Raw genomic sequence first — 17,165 nt, forward strand, 5'->3', positions numbered from 1 at the left:
CAGCGACTGCTCGCCGCGCATCGTAACGCTCCGCTGTTTTACATTTCTGTATCACACCAATTAATCAAAGTGACAAAGTATTTAATGAGAGGCAATTAGAGTGTTAACCAAAATGCAAATCAGACAAGGACAGAGAGCGGAAAGGGGGGAAGATTAGTGTTGGTGGCTAGAGGTATGAATGTGTGTGTGTGATTAGCTTTGGCAACAGGTTCAAGGAGATTTCACTCAGGCCTCTTATTAGGACTCCTACTGGATAAAATTCAGTTCAGCTCACCTGTGATTGCATCTATGGCCGTGACTGTGAGTAGAAGTTGTTATGAGTGTCCTTGAGTTGTTTTTTTCTCCTTTTTTTACAGGCATTGGCTCATGCACAACAGGCAAAAACAACCAATTAGTTCTGCATGAGGAAGTCGACATGACAACATGAAACATGGATTTAACAGCTGCTGTCGGGATGGATGTTAAGTAGCCCGCTTAGGTCAGTCGTTCAACATCACACAGTATCTGTGCGCAGCAGATTAGAGTGCGTTTCCTGCAGGAATCATTCTTCACAGAACAGGCTTGCTGTTAGATGTTAGATCATGCAATCTGGGGAAGCGTAAAGATAAAGCTCTACCTTTTAGCTAAAGAGAAGCGTGCTTTAAGTAGTCTCACAGCAACAACAGAGACCAGTGAGTCCTGTACGTCCCTGTTTAAGGATACTTGCTGAAACTATAAGTCTGCTGTTCTGTCCTTCAACTGGTTATCTTGTATTCAGACTTCTCATTATGAAGCATGTGCGATGCTGGAGTGTCCTTCAACACAATTGACTTTGCAGCTCTGCAGCTGATGCTTTGTTATTTATGCAAGGCTAAAAAACCCGTTGTTCTTGTTTATAATTCTCATTACACTTCCAAAGCCAGAATCTGCCTAACTTGTAAAAATGTCAAACATAACGGGTACCATCGTCGAGTGATTTGCGTCTTATCAATCCATAGTTGGGATACAGAATGCTATTCATTGTCCAACACAGGAAGTTGAAGGGAGAGGATAATGTTTTTGTCTGTGTGTGTGTCTGCCTGTAAACAAAATAACTAACAAACCACTACAATGATTTCAATGAAACTTTCAAAAAATAATGACTGGATATATGTCTACAACTGATTAAACTTTGGAGCCTATCCAATTGAAGATGGCCAGCACAGTCGACTCATTTTATGAAACACAAAATTAACTATAAATCAGTCAATTTTACAGATACTGTGCTAAAATGTGGTTGTAGCTGAGAGTCATTAACACTCATTCCAAGTGCTATTGGACTTTTGGAGACAGTTAAATATCAGATGACTGCCACAGCTAATCGACTTTAGCCAACACAAAATGGCTATAATTTTACAGATATTGAGGTAAAATTGATGTGGTAGTAGCTATTTTAAAGATTTGAAACTCTGTCGGGAAAAGTGGGGGGCCATATGCATTCCTTCGAGGAACGCTGGGTCATGAATGAACATTGTATTTTAAGAATTTTTAAGCTTGATTTATTTTGGGAAAATGTCCCAATGATTATGTTCACTGGACTCATTTAGAGCAACTTTCCTGCACAGTCTTGACAAAGTGAAATATTGGAAAGAGTAAGCTTGTTAGGCAATTATATCAAAAACAAACACGTATTTGTGCACTTATGTTAAATGTAATCTTAGACTGTAAAAACTGAGGAACTCACAAGAGACATGTTTAACAAGGCTCACTAAAGCGTGAACAGTCTCACTGAAGTTCTTGTACCTGCCACAAAGCATTTTCTGTTGATTTATGTCCTGGAACACAGTTTTTTTTCTTTTCTATGTACAGAAAAAAAAACATGTTAGCAGGATACAGTGTTTTGAGAAACCATTAAGATGATAAATAGGTTTGAAATGTGAAAATTACAACATGAAAAGGCCAAATGTCTTCAGTGGTTGAGGTTCAATCCAGTCTTTTCTATTTTTTCTCTTGATAGTGCCTTTTATACAAAGCTTATCTTACAGTTTTAGGTTAGACATTCTGCTGCTTGGAATCATCTTGTCTCTGGGATTTTCTGCTTCACATTCCTTTTGTATTCAGTTGACATAAATCAACAAGCTGAATCTTCCTGTCTTCGTTATTATTTCTGCCACAACACTTTTCAGTCACTGGCAATTATAAACACCTGCTTAACATGTGATTTGTTCCTGTTAACGCCAACTAACACGACGGTTTTGCACATCCAAATGAGGACATCCTCAAAGATTTCATGTAACTTTATTTCTTTATTCAGTTGAAAAGATTGTGCAGATTTATTTATTTTTTCGTAGTTGTGTTAAAATAAATTTTAGCAACACAGTTTTGTTTAGGTTTCTCTGCACAGGCTTGTTTTTGCACTGTAATTATGTACGTTTATTCCATATTGTTGGGTTTTTCTCTTGATTATAGGTTTCACACACAATGAGTGCTCATGATTAGCTTTTCTTCTTAATGTTTTACTTGTTGTAACAACTGATGAGACTTCAACATTTTTAATCTTCACATTTTCCTTTACATTCTTTGTTCTTGCCTTTGTTGTGCTGTCTAGTAACTCTCCTTTTTTTACCACGGTCACTGTTAGTCAACCCATTTGACTTGGTTGGTAAAATGTCTTCCATGTTTCTGAAGCAGCCCATTAAACAAAGACATCTGTCGTTTTTCTTCATCTCTTTAGTATAACGCTCGTAGTGGAAACATTCACACAGGCATCAGAAACTGTTGACTTGTGATTGTCATTCCAAGCAGCCATTTCTGATGTAAGTGGGGGGAAATCAGAGGTTATCTGTCAGCAAATGCATTAGGAACCATCTTATTTCCTCTTCTTTGTGCTACTTCTATATGCGAGGCAGCCTTCCTTTCAATTAGGCTTCATGAATACAGATGTATTTCACTGTTTTACTCTTGGAATGGAGCAAGACTTGTTTTGCAGTGCCCTTTTTGGAATTACAATGAAAATTCTATTTTATTCCGTAGACACCCTTACCTGTTCATGTGCTGGTACGTTAAAGGCAAAAACAACTTCCTACTGTGTGATGATTCAAAACTCGGTTGAGAAATCCTTCCCTTCAATCTGTGGCTTAAAGCTAAACCCCTGATGTGAAAAGTCAAGAAGTGTGATAGAGACATTATTTTTTCCATAATCTTATTAAATATCAACTGTAGCCTAAGAGTTTTCTTAATTTCCTCCCATATAATAACTAATGCCTTCTTCTTAGTGGGCTAATACATCATGTCTCCATTTAACTAATAGGCTCTGTGTCTTCAAGCAGCCACGGATGGCACAGGTTATGACAAACTGCATCAACAAGACATTCATTACCCTCAACATCCTAGCAACCAAATCACCATTACCGCAATCCAAGAGTGGGCATCCAGCCCTGCTGCTGTGCTCTTCTTTTTTTATTTTTTTCTTGCACACGATGTCACTGATGCAAATTAGCCTCCCTTTGTCACATCAGGAGATGGCGGGTTGAGAATTAGCTCCGTTTGTTTTGTCTCCTGATGACACAGTGAGCATTAAAGCTGGATGCCTGCAAAAACTCCTCATCGAGAAATCAATAAATGCCACTTTCATTTTCACATTTGTACATTTGAATGTGTTTGTGTGCCTGGGGATTATCTGAATGTTTTTCCATGTGCATTTTATGCATGTATAATTGGGTGTTTGTGCACTGATGCGGATAGTTGCCTTTTACTGACTAATGTAATTGGCCTGTGTTGTAGCAGGACTCTATTGTTGCGTTGTGTCCTCCCCACACTCATTATATCACCATTAATCTCTCATCTGCCGTTAGAGCAACATCCAGTGAGCTGAGCTTAACAATGGAGTGGCCCGTCTTCCCCCCCCACAACACACACTGGCAACAAGTCTGAATTAGACTCTCGGGGGTCACTGATTAGACCCTCCATAATTCAACCAAATGGCAGAGTTCACAAAGAGGTTATGTTTTACTCATCTGTATGGGAAAGCTGAGCCACAAACAATCTCCATATAAATATGCCAGCTATTTTTGTACTGCATTGTTGACAAACTGATGGTGTGTATTTTTCTTATACTCACTCAAATCTTGAGAAATTTGACAAACTTGGCTTTGTTAACAAATATGTTTGAAAAGCCAAACCCCTAAAATGTCTTTTTTTAAACTTTCATGAGGTTTTCTGACTGTTTGTAAAACTCTGACATATATTCATATAAATCTCTCACATAAGTATTTTAGCACACAGCTTCCCAATTTCTTTATGGCACATGTGTAGGAACATATTGTTGAAAAATATGTGAAATGTTTAGAAGATTTTGGGTAACTTTAAATGAAAAATGTCCAAATTCATGCGCTATTCATCACCATCATTCAAATTTCAAAATGTTTCTGTCAGAATTTGAGTATTTTGAATTTATGTTTTTGTAATCTTTTGTATTAGGTTTTTTTATTATGTTATGTTTTTGAGATCTGTCATAAGTTTCTAAGTTATGTGTTTTCATTCTTGTGTTCAGTTTTTGTTCCCTACGGGTTTTTTTCTCCCTGTGTTATCTGCCACCTTCTCCTTCAGTCAGTACTCTTCCTTATCAGTCTGCCTTAACCATCCTCACCTGTTCCTTGTTAACAATTAGTCACCTGTGTCCAATTCTTCATCAGCCCCAGCCTATATGTTCTGGTTCTTTGCTTTCCATTGTTGGTTGTCTGCCACACCTAAGTAATGTCCTTGTGTCTTCTTGTTAGCTTCAGTATGTTTTGCTGCCTCATCAGTGTTTAATTTTTTTAAAATTTAATTTTAAAATTAAAAATTTAAATTTAGTTTATTCTTTGAGTTGTTTGTTTCAATCTGCATTTTAGGTCCAAATTCTCTTCAAAACCTGATAGTTAGGTTGTAGCTATACTGCTGAAATAGTGACCTATGTTTGTTAGGAAAGCAGTAAATTGCATTAAAACACACCAAATACTCCTAATAAATAATAATAATCAACAACTGCTGCAACGCTAGCAAAAACACATAAGTTAGCTTCATTAATTTAAAAGGTGATGTTTCCTATTGTGACACTAAATGCAACCATATCGCTCTCATTTTGTTACCATACTAGGCCTGAACACTGGCTGAAAACATTTAACTCATAGTGGCCAATTAAAAATCCAAAGTTAGTGGAACTAAGTGATAATAGTAATTTGCTGTGATCCAATCACCCAGCAGAGAGTATCTGTAATGATTCATTAAGTTGACCAGCTGCTGTTCTCAGAAGGAAGAATTTCCAAGTCAGCTTTAAGGCCCTCTAAACATAGGAAGTGGTCTGCACTGCATGTGCTAAGGGACCACAGCCTAAAGCAGGAAAGAAGGCATACATGTAGGCTACAGAAGTTCAGCTCTGATTGCTGGTAGACCAAAATATGTTTGGAAAGAAGCTACTGTTTTCCTGTCAGATCCTCAGAGAAAAGCACTGACATTACATTTATTGATGAGTAGAAGGAGGGGCGTGGGGGGAGCAAACAGCAGTCTATGTTTATAATATCCTAGAAGTTCAGAGATTTTAGGTTCTTTCTGCAGAAGGTTTTGAACAACTGCGTCCAGGTTTATTTCAGACCGAGTAGAGAGCAATGTGACAGCCTGTTGTGTTGGGGCAGAGCTGTACCGAGAATCATAAAAATCTAAAACAAAATAAAGCTGCAGAGTGATCATGGACACACACGCGCACACACACACACACTCTAGCATGTGTGTGTCATTTCCTTTGCTACATTAATAGAAGTCATGTCCTGAAAGTCAAATTTCGGAATTAAAAAGTTGGGAATTTCTCACTTCCAACCTCAAACTCTAATATGGCTGCCTTGTGCATGAAAACTGATGACAGCTGCAGTAATAAACTAATTTACACTTGTCATTTTGAATCTTGTTAAAGCAGTCACAGATATATTACTTTACAAATCATGCTAGTCAACATGTTGCTACAGAGTTTGAATGCACATATAGTCATAAACTCATATTCCTAATAATACTTTAGCACAATTAGCAAATCCCACTTTTTTCAATTTGAATACAGTTGAGTTGTTGACATTTACAGATGTAAGTTCCAACTTCTGAGGCAAATGTAATACAGCATAGCTGTCCTGTCTACCTATCACTTCACTGATGTTTGGACACTAATGGACAAAACCTTTCTGAGAGGACCATAATGACAGATTTTCACTCAAAGTGGAAGTAAAGTTCAATCATCTTGCTTCCTCAACAATAAAACCTATTGGACTGAGCTGCTAACTTGCTATCTAAAGTTAACTCTTCTAACATTATCATAAGGTTGAAATAACATCAAGTTTACGACCATTTTTAAGATTTGGTTGAAGGCAAAAAAAGCTCTAGATACATAATTAGCAAAAATGTTGAAGATTGTGGGGAAAAAAATTACTATGAGAGCAAAAATAGTTAAAAATTTATGTGCCGCTGTTGGCATAATGGAAATCTTTTTTTTTAAAAGCCTGAAGTGTAAACTTAATGTTTTTTCTCTTCCCAACAAACTTTAGCCTTTTTAAAGTGATGCATGTTTATGTTCTCTGGAAGCACCTAACTCATTAGCATTATTCATAACGCAAAGCTTCCTCAGTCTGCCCTTCGGTGAAGGAAAAAAAAAAATGACTTTGCACTTCATTTACACTTCACTAGATGTGAGCAGCGGAAAAGCTCACCCTTCGATGAAAATTGCCTTCATCCAAAAGCATGGCTGGTTAGTAAAGTGAGAGACAAGCTGTTGTGTAATTTCCCTCCCATTCAACCAGTCAAGATCTGCTCTTAGTGCAATGGTTTCAAAATGTGAGCAAGTCTACAATTTGTGTGTGAATGTGTGAGATTCAAAGGAACAAGACTGAGACATGTCTTATGGCCTATTAAGTCCAGTTTTGGAACTTATTTAGAAAATTGAGGATGCTTCATTTTGGAGCTAAAGTCATGTGAGACAACACAAAAACTAAAAGCCAACAGCTGTAATCATATACGGGTACATCAGTGCATTGGTAGATGTGAAGAAAACCATAAAGTTGACCAATTTATATAAATTTAGGTGCAACAAAATTAGTCCTTTTTGTCATTTTTAAGGGATACATCACCTATTAAAAATGAATGGTGATAAACAACATTTTGCATGTATGAAAGTACAGCTTTGCTCTGTAGTAAACAAGTCTGGGTGCTTGTTTAATTTATTTTTTGTTTAGTTTTATAAAGTACTCGCTTCTCTTGTCTTCTGCTCTGCTGCTCTTCCTGTTTTCAACCTGCGACTTGTGCAGCTTGCAACTACATATAAATATAGGGATGTGAAACAGCAACTGTTATGGTCAAAATTCAAGTGACAAAATGTTGAGCCTCTTTGACTCACACGAGAAAATTGAGACATCCTGTGAATGTACCGGGATGTTCCTGGAGACTCCCTTGTGAGTGACTCCGTTCACCAGCAGTCACAGCCTGGTGAGATACTGCTTTTAGCGTGCAGACACTGGATCTCATGGCTTCAGTTTTGAACAACAAAAGGAGGCGGAGACACTTGGCCCATCTCTTTTATATTGATGGACCAGAGAGAGACCCCCACAGACACAGACACACACACACACACACACTCATACACACAGCTGGTATAATGTCAGTTTTGTCACGAGATGCAGTTTGTAACGCCAACAACGGCATGTATATTAAACATCAGGCTTTACTTGCACATAAAAGTGGTTCAAATTTCAGAACAAATACCTCTAGTAGTTTGTATTTACATGACCTGTGTATGTTCTAGTTTCTGAATAATCTGTATGTTTGTGAATATAGACATAAAAATTTTTATTCTTTTGTATCCTATATCTTGCTTTTGAGCACAATCCTAAATCTTAAAACCTACAAATTTTGTGCTCCACATTTTTACAAACAACAAGGAACAAAAAAGCAAAGACATTTCTTAGGACATTTCCCATATCAGCATAAGGCTTATGGTTACACCTACCCCTAAATGTAATCTCCCCCCCTACTATGCAGATGGTTCTGTGTTATTCTATCTGTAACTGGACTCGATGCCAGGCTCTGAGTGGGCCTAATGACTTCTAAACCCAAGTTGGTTAAGTGGGAACTCAACACTGGCTCTCTGATGTAACCAGATCTCCCTTTAGACCACCTGGTCCCAGGATACACCCTGTAGGCCGAAAACCTGCTCGACAGCAGCACGACAATAGCTGATTGCATTTTAGCATGCTTCTAACTCAAAGGCAAACACTGCACGCAGAATTATAAAGCCGTGAAAATATTTTGTAGCGAAGCTGTCAAAATAAAATAAAAGCAATCTGCTGTAAATATTCAGAACTCAAAGCCACCATTCATGTTTTCCTCAACAAACGTGTGTGCATGATGAAAAAAAAATTCTTGGCAAAGAGAATAAAGAGATAGAAAAAGTGGAGGTTTACCTGTTGTTATTTAACTGACAATTCCTCTCAGAAGAGATTTTCACTTTTGCTGTCAAAGATCTGACTTGGAGAAATTTTATGCTAATGTGAACCACGTTAGAGCTTTCTATGCCATACAAGTTTTGTTTCAGCATGTTTGCCCTCCTCTGACTGCTAGGGATGTTTAGGGATTTCTTTGGTAAATATTTCCTGTGTGCATTTTTCTCTATAGCTGCAAATGCCTGCACCACATCCAATAACTGCTTCAGATGGTTCATCTTCAAATCTGTCTAACCTGACAAAACATACCCTGCAGCATGTGGCCATGAGGTGTATTATTAGGTTATTCTGGCATGAGGTTCGAAGTGTATAATAGTCATTGGCTGACAGCACCCAGCAAGACTAGACAAAATGACTGTCTTTCTTTGCTATACGAGAATGACAGGCCACTTCTCTGCCTTCAAATGGTATCTTTCTTTTTTCAGGGTCCCTCTAACAACAAATCCGTGGCACCTCTGAAGGCGGAATGATGCCAAAGTGCATTAATGAGTCCAAAAGACGAGGGGAAAGACAGACAGGGGCAGTGAAATGGAACAGAGTCTGGTGACTGATAAGTGATAGGAGGAGAAGGAGGGTGAGATGCTGTTTTGGAGAGGTTAAAAGGAGAATGTGGGGGGGTTTAAAAGACTCCTCAATGGCATACGACTCATCTTTCCAAGCTTTTATAGTTACTTTCTCCTTACTGAAACCTTTTACCCATCCCATTTTACCTCATCTATTTACACCTCTCTCATCTTTACTCCTTTTTCTTCCTGCCTTGTATCATTTTGTCCAAGCTGCTGGCTTGATTGGTGAGTGTGGAAATCAGGGAGAGGTTGATAACAGCTGATAAGTCCTCAGGTGCTAAGAGCCCGAGTGACGTTTTTACACCATCGTAAAAGTGGAAAAAAGCAGTAAAACTGATGAATGGATGGACCTTTTGTCATTCTCCCTCTGTGCGCTACAAGTAAATAGTGAGTGCAAATATGCGCGTTTAGGTTTGCATTGTGGAGCTGCGGGTTCATGCATCATATGTGCATCTTTCGCTTTGTCTGGACGGAGCAAAGAAAAGAGAGTGCATGATTGTGCCCAGAGAAAGGGCTTTCATCTTGGGCTTATCAGAGCCAACGCAGAGGGAGATTGTTGGCCAGTAGAGCAAAACAGCGATTGTTGCTGCCACAGCCTCCCCCTCATCCACACTGGACCTTTACTTTACCCCCGACTCTGACCCCTTTATACACACAAACAGAATAAATCAGCTAATGGGAACCATGAAAACACAAGATGTTGAGAAGCTTTCAGTCTTGGTGCGTTTTTTACTTTGTCTTGCGGCTCAGTAACACTTTTTCTGTTGTTTCTCACACAATCCAATGATACTGTTTTCTGTGTTAAGCTGCCAATGACTTTTCACCCATTTCCTGCTATAATTTTTTTGGACAGAAACCAGAAGACGTGCAACACACAGTGCCAGTGATGAGGACATATGCACCTCTAAATCATGTGGTATTATCACCAGGCTGAGCTCCAGTGAGCAGCTATAACCATGATGGAAGACACCAGATGATCAGTGTTAAGCAGCACAGTTCATTTCTATGGGGCTCATTTAATATTACTGGGAGAGAGCTTTTTTAAAATGTACACATTTATTATTAACTTTTTTAAATAAAACAATCTTAGTTCCGACTGTAGTGTTTGGCAAAAACAACAACAAAAAAAAAAAACAGAGTTGTTGTATATTTCTGACATGTAATAAAAAAAAATCTATTTTGCACATGTATGAGAGACTTGACAAGCGGTATTGTGCTCACAGGTGAAAAGGTCAAACTTACTGACCCAGGTAGACAGGCAGACAACTCGTTAAGGCTTAAAAAAAAATCTAAGGAAAATGGAAAGGTCAGTTTCAATAGCAGATCAGATAGAGTCAATGGTTTCTGCAAAGCTCAAAATCTCACAGTGATTGAAAAAACAGAAATAAAAGAGTGATTGTTGGGTTTCTCTGATAAGAAATCCATTTCTTTTCCCTTTTTTTCCTGCATCAAGACCTTCTTCTTTTGGCAGCTTTCTTTAGGGGTCACAACAGCAGATCATCTGCCTTCATCTCAACCCAAGAACAGAAAATCTTCTATGTTATGCAGTCAACCTAACATGATTTGTTTTGGGTTTTTTTGGTAGTTTGAAGATAACTGTGTTTAGCTCTTAATGAGACACAACCTTTCTGTCTAGTGTGAGAGATGAAGACGGTGTATTTCACATCTCTTTACAAATTGTGTCTCAGTCCAGGTCTGATTTGGCCATATGGAGGTAACGGCTGTCTGGGTCTGACCGCAGCCTCCTCTGCTCTGCGTGACACTCGCTGGACACCTTAGGTGGTGGCAGGGTGAAGGGCTGTCCGTCTAGCCCCTTCCGTGCTGTCTAACAGGCTGGACATGAGGCACAGCATCTGTCTCTGGAGGAAAGGCTCACACCAGAGATTGGCCCAGTTTACAGCCAGACCAGACCAGCATATACTGGAAAAGGTGCATAGCTTCAGGAAACAGCTACTGCCCAGCAATGACAAGAGAATTTATTTTAATAAAATATTAATATGCACGTTTCCTTCCAATGTTCTGTCCTACAAAATTTGCCCCATTTACTGTTTAAAAAAAGAATGTATATATACATTTTTTAAAAACTACAAAAATGGAAGCAGTTTTAGGAACATACCAAGCCAAAGTACTTTCTGACTTCCTTTAGAGACACAGTGAAGGACTGCTTTACAGGGATCTAAAGTTTGGTGCTGATTAAAGACAACGGCCCAATCAAACTACAAGTAAACAAGTGACATGGTCAGAGGTGGACTTACCACTAGGAAAAAGTGGTCAATTGCCTTGGGCCCCACATTAATAGAGTCCTAATATACTTACAGCACAGATGTTTTTTTTTTATTATTATTTGTGATGGAATGTATGTCTAAGAAATGTTAAAAATAAAAGGTAAAGTTGTTGTTGTTCTTGTCATTTTTTAGAATAAAGGTAAGTGGTGCTTGTGCTTCGCCTGGGGTCTTAAAATGATTATTTATGTATGACATGGTATTTAAAGAGATGAAAAGTGCTTTTAAATCATTCCTTGCACATGGACTGTATCTTTATTTAACTTTGCAATTTAGATAATACATATTTATTACTGTAAGATCCAACACATTAGTTTGTACGGTTTTTGTTTTGCATCATTGTCGAATACCAAAGTGCTGATTTGGGTAAAACGAAAAGCAGAAAACAAATGGGTCCTGTGAGATTCTAAAGGCCAGAGGCTGTGGGACAATTTAACACGGCCACAAGCAAAATACATGGAACGGCATTCGCTAGAGTCTGAATGGAGCCCCGCAGTGCGAGTTTGCAGAGATACACACACAGACACACACAGAAAATCACAAATGAAATGGTGAATGTAAATGGTCCGGCGAGAGTCATAAATCTCTCAGTGGCCGCTGGGCAGCTGGGGTCGAGCAGCAAGTAGTCCTGTCAAAATACTGCAGCTGTGAGAACAGATACAGGCAGTAAGGGAGGGAACAGCCAGGCAGGCCTGCAGGCTGAAAACTCAAACTCATCTCTGAAACATTCTGCTCCTTTTTTTTTTTTTTTTTTAAACAGTGAGAGGTCTATTCTCAGTACTGTAAGTCAATAGAGGGGAAGAAAAAGCTCTGATTCATTCTGCCTTTGTTTTAGCCACAAAAGACATTTTACCTTTAAGAAAAAACAAACAAAAACCCTTTAGGGCATTGCCACGCCAAGCAGAAATTGCAAAATTCAACTGTATTGTAAAATATTTGGCTGTAGGTGTTTAGCTTCACAGTGATCCCCACGGGTTAGTGAGCTGTAACTACTAAGCTAACAGCTGACATGCTGATTAGCTTATAAAATGTTACTCCAGCACTTTTTTCCCTCTTTAATAAAAGTGTTTAATTATTAAAATGAAGTACAGGCTTGAGAGCAAAATTCTTGGGGGCGGCAGCTGACAGAACTTGAAAAAAGCACCTTGGGACATGGTGTTACTTATAGTACAACTTTTGCCCCAAATTCCTGATTAGCTTTCAAATAGCAACCTTCATGTTTGCAAAAGAAAATAAGTTAATGTACTGCAGGCCTTTAATGAAACTTTTAAAAAGTAGCTTCTTACAGTTACAGTATTTACTAAAACAAGTTAAGTTGAAGGTATTTGAATTCTTCAGCCAAATAAATTTGAAACATCAAAGCTAGCTTTGGTTAGCCACACTTTTAATGCTCAGCTCAATCTGTCCGATTTACCTAAGCTTCTAAATTATCACCATGACTAGATCTAGATGTACTTTAAATGTCATCTGAATCCAGTTTGTGCAAAGTACAATTAAAATAACAAAATATTTATTTTGGTTTAGGTTGCTATGTTAAAATTTATGTGCATTTCTTATTAAATCAGAAAGCGTACAATACCAAAAAAACATGATTTCGTCAATGTTTTATCCACGCGGAAATGTAGAAAATGACAGTTGTAGTGACCATGCCAGGCCTGTATGTGGCACTGTAACACTGCCACAAAAATACACCATGAAGAGGAAACAAGGCGTGGAGCATGTAAAGCTTTTCACAAACTGTAAACACAACACGATGGAAAAAAAACCTCCATCATTGTTTCCAAAGGGCTGCGTTTTGGCTGTCCACGCGAACACACAAGGGTGGCGTTTCAAGATATTTTTACTCTGAAACACATTTTCAAAAAAAGAAAGGAATTTTGGGGCTCTTAAAAACATCATTTCCATATGGACAAGCCTTCAGTGGTTCAAAGTTATCTCAGAACAGCAACAATTTAGTAGTTTTCTGTTTGACAGAAGCCTCATAAGGTTTGTTGTCTCCAGCACTTATCTGTATACCTCAATCTAAAAGCCAAAGTAGCATTTTTGGTACATGAACTAGCTTTGCTGACTATCATGACTTGTAGTCACCAGAGGCACAAAAGGGGTAACCAATCCCAATGAAAAACACATCCCACAGGACCTCAAGCAGATCTGGCAGGTTTGGTCTCCATTCCCTAAAAAGTCAGCTCTGTTAGGATGCTGACAGTTCTGCAAATCTGTAGTCCTATGTGTAAATCCAAAAGCCAAAATAATTTCACTTTTAAAATAGAAAACTTTTGCCTAAGGTAAACAAGTTAATTTCTAAAAAAAATCAACAACAAAAACAACAACAAGAAAGAATGCCAACAGCATCACACTGTCAGGAGTCTTTTCCAACAAGAACTCCTGGTGCTAAAAGCCAGTGACCATGACACAGAGAGGTAATAGACACATGGCACCCGAGCATCTAGACAAGTGAGAATATGTCACTAGACTTGTCACGCTTTGCACCTGTTCCAGACGGGCTTTAGCTACATTACCAGCATCCTTTGGTTTTTCACAGCTACAATGAGCATAATGAGCATGGAGTGCCCTGCTGTATGTTGCTGATGGAAGTAAAATAAGCCAAACACATTTCATGTTGTCTCTGTGCCAAAGTAAAAATGAGAGGAGGCAGAAACAGATTGCTGAGAGGGAGACGGGCAGAAGGAGAGCAGAACTAATGAAGGTTACAGAGCGGGAGAAAGTAGGAAACAGGAAAGGAGAAGAAACGAGCGATTGTTGAGGGAGTCTCCCAGGGTTTGCAGAATCCCCTTAGCCTCGAGTTTCAGGACAAAGTCACACTGACACACTTTCTGCCTGACGAGCCCCTATTTTTTAACACTGGAAATGAGAACTGGAGGCGTCCACTAACTGTCACAAAACCACAGCAGAACATTTACCAGTTCTCACTTTTGCCTGGGATATTTTTGGACAATTGCCCCGTTGCCAAGATACCTGCAGAGGAATGTGGAAATAACAGGTAACCAGGATGGTCATTTTTGGGTTCGTTCCAGCTAATCTCTATGCAAACACAATGTTTGATCATGCATCTGCTGCTATTTTGTGCCACTAAAAAAAAAAATGCCAGAGGCTCTTTTTTTTTTTCTTTGCTCTTTTTGGGATAAATCTGGTTTTCATATACCAATAAAAACGAGTTATTTTATTTATTTTGAGAGCACAATATGGCATCTAAAGAAAAATATTTTCTACATAAGCTAACTCAAAAAATAAGTTTGTCTATGAGTATATTGGTGTCTAATAATAACATATTATGATGACCTAATATATTTAAATATAACAAAAACATAAGCGATATGACCGAATGAACATTTTATTGTGAAATAATTGTCTTTTTTAAGAGTTTTCCAGAAAACAAAGTCTAAAACTTTATTATTATTATTACCTCCAAAATTATTTCTTCGGGTATTTTATGTGTATAGCTGATATATAGAGCAATATAAATCAAGTTTTAAACAACTAGACCTAAACGACAAGACAGAATTTAGTTTTTGTCCTTTTTAGCTGTCTTTAGATGGCTAATTAGTGTAAAATTTCTCGGTTGGTCTCGTAAGGAAGCTTTACTTGTGTCTTTGCAAGGAAATCCTTTTGAATTCAGCAACACAAACAAAGCCACGACCTCCTAGAGTTGCCTTTAATTGACATGGTTAAGGCTTATAACACAAATATCAAACATCCCATTATTGCATGGGGCACTGAGACTGCAGCACTGTGAAGAAGGCTCATAAAAGCAGCATCCTGCCGTGATGGAAGATAACATTTTTTTGTTACATTTTTGTAATCCAATAACACAATAGCTGCCTTGCCACCATGAACATAATTAACATAATTAAAACATGCTGGTTAACGCATTTCTCAAAAATGGGAAAGCATCTACACAAAAATGTAATTTGATTCTTTGGATGATAGTATCTAAAAACAGCATAAACACTATGAGACTATGTAGCCTAATGCTCATCCTGACTGCGCCGTATCGAGTTTCTCTGCTGTCTGTAACAGTGGAAGACACTAAATGATGAATGAATGCTGGGTTGTGTGTTTTGTACTAAACAAAAAAGTTTTTTTTGCGTGTTTTTCTGTGGTCAACTTCCCAAAACCAAATTTCTTCTAAGAAAATCACAAAATTCCACCCCAGTCAATATTTGACTGGGACTGAATGTTTGAAATTTGTCAAAACACCTTTTGATTTACAGAAAGCAGTTAGAGACGTATATTTTTGCTTTTGATACCCAGCGTATTATAAGTCATTTACCACATTTAACTGCTCAGAAAAAAAAGGACCTAAACAGTTCTTTCTGTTGTTTTTATGTCTTATTTCTGTCTCTAGACTTTGGAACTTTCAACAAAAGGTCAAACTTGTCTTAAAAGACATAAATAAATCCAGTTGCCGAGTGAACACCAGAGACAGAAAAAGGTCAGAAAGTCCACTCCTGACAAACAGCTCAAAGAAAAAAGCAGCCGAAAGCATTTAGTGCTTCTCTTTTTGAACCGTATTGCTTCGAGAAAGTCACAGGCAGAGGAAGATGTGATGATTTCCCCTGGAGCCAGCGCAGGAAGAAGAGCTGAACTTGTTCTCACATCTTCTGTGACTGAGGAGAAATAACTAGCTCCATTCACTTTGATGAAGAAAGAATACACACACACACACACACCCCACACACACATACATGATGGCATTCTGATTGGCTGCTCATTTTTGTTCATATTCCTGTTATTTTTCTCCAAGTTCCTCTGTGAAACCATATTTTTCTCCACATTCCTGATTTCTTCTCTCTTTTTTTTTTTTTACTTTGCTCAATTTAGTTAAGGTTATAGATGCTGCCTGTTCATTGGAAGGAAATCCAGTTCATTTCAAACTATTCTTGCCCTGATTTACATCATCATGACTTCTCCTTCCAAGTCCCACTTACCTGTGCAATCTCATAGAGCAGTTTGTAATGTTCCTCCCGTTTCTGCAAGGTGCACAAATTGCAGCCCATTCTAGTTGTCAGGGAAACAGCGCCGAGTGCCCGCTGGAGTGTGTGCGATGTCTGCGGTGTGTGTGAGCTCCCCCCAGGGCGATGCACACTCGGGCTCCTCTTCCTTGGCTCCCCCACTCTTCTTTCTCATCCGTGTATCCTCAGAGATCCCGCTCTGTTGCTCTGAGCGAGGCACACACTCACACACATTCACACATACACACGCTCTCACACACACACACGTGTTTCACTATATGTTTTGTATTATGTGTGTTTATGATGGGTGTATAAGTCAGCTATGCACCTGGCGTCCCTTCCCGTCTCTCCTGTCACTCCTCCTGACTCTCACTTGCATGCCTGCATACACTCTTCACTCCTCCACCTCCTCTCTCAGTGTGAGTGCACTCTCGCTCGTACACACACTCTTGGCTCGCAGAGACACACCTCCTCCTGTGGCAGGCTGCCTACACATGCCTGCTCCCACTTCAGCTCATGAATAGACAGCATCCTCATTGGCTGTTCAGGGGAAGGAGGGATGGGAGTGGACTGGGTTTTAACTTGGGAGGATTCAGTGGTGTGTGTGTAAGTGAAGTTGAGGACTATTTGTGTGGTGTTTGTTGCACATATTCTAAAACTCATTTCCATGCAAAAGTGTGAAAGCCCGAGCAGAAGCTAAAATGCCATCCCTGCAGTTCATCAAGTTAGTGAGAGGGCTATTTGTCAGTGCACACGTTGAACAAATGGATTTGGCATGGAAATCAATCTCATTTGGATTCAGTCAGATAGCCTTTCGCACTCAGCGCCGCCTTTCCAAGAGTGGTGTTTAGTGGCTGCCATAGATTTACAGTC

General features: G+C 38.8%; 1 protein-coding gene across 1 annotated transcript in view; it reads right to left on the bottom strand.

Moving 5' to 3' along the window:
• The window catches only part of pdzrn4 (PDZ domain containing ring finger 4), a 39,709-nt gene extending 22,982 nt beyond the window's left edge, over window positions 1-16,727 (bottom strand). Inside the window, exon 1 of the mRNA XM_017414743.3 lies at window positions 16,269-16,727. Coding sequence (XP_017270232.1) covers window positions 16,269-16,337 — 69 coding nt within the window. The 5' untranslated portion in view covers window positions 16,338-16,727. The remainder of the gene's footprint in view (window positions 1-16,268) is intronic.
• Window positions 16,728-17,165: the final 438 nt, after the last annotated feature.

This window comes from Kryptolebias marmoratus, linkage group LG18, assembly GCF_001649575.2.
Source record: "Kryptolebias marmoratus isolate JLee-2015 linkage group LG18, ASM164957v2, whole genome shotgun sequence".
Taxonomy (NCBI): Eukaryota; Metazoa; Chordata; class Actinopteri; order Cyprinodontiformes; family Rivulidae; genus Kryptolebias; species Kryptolebias marmoratus.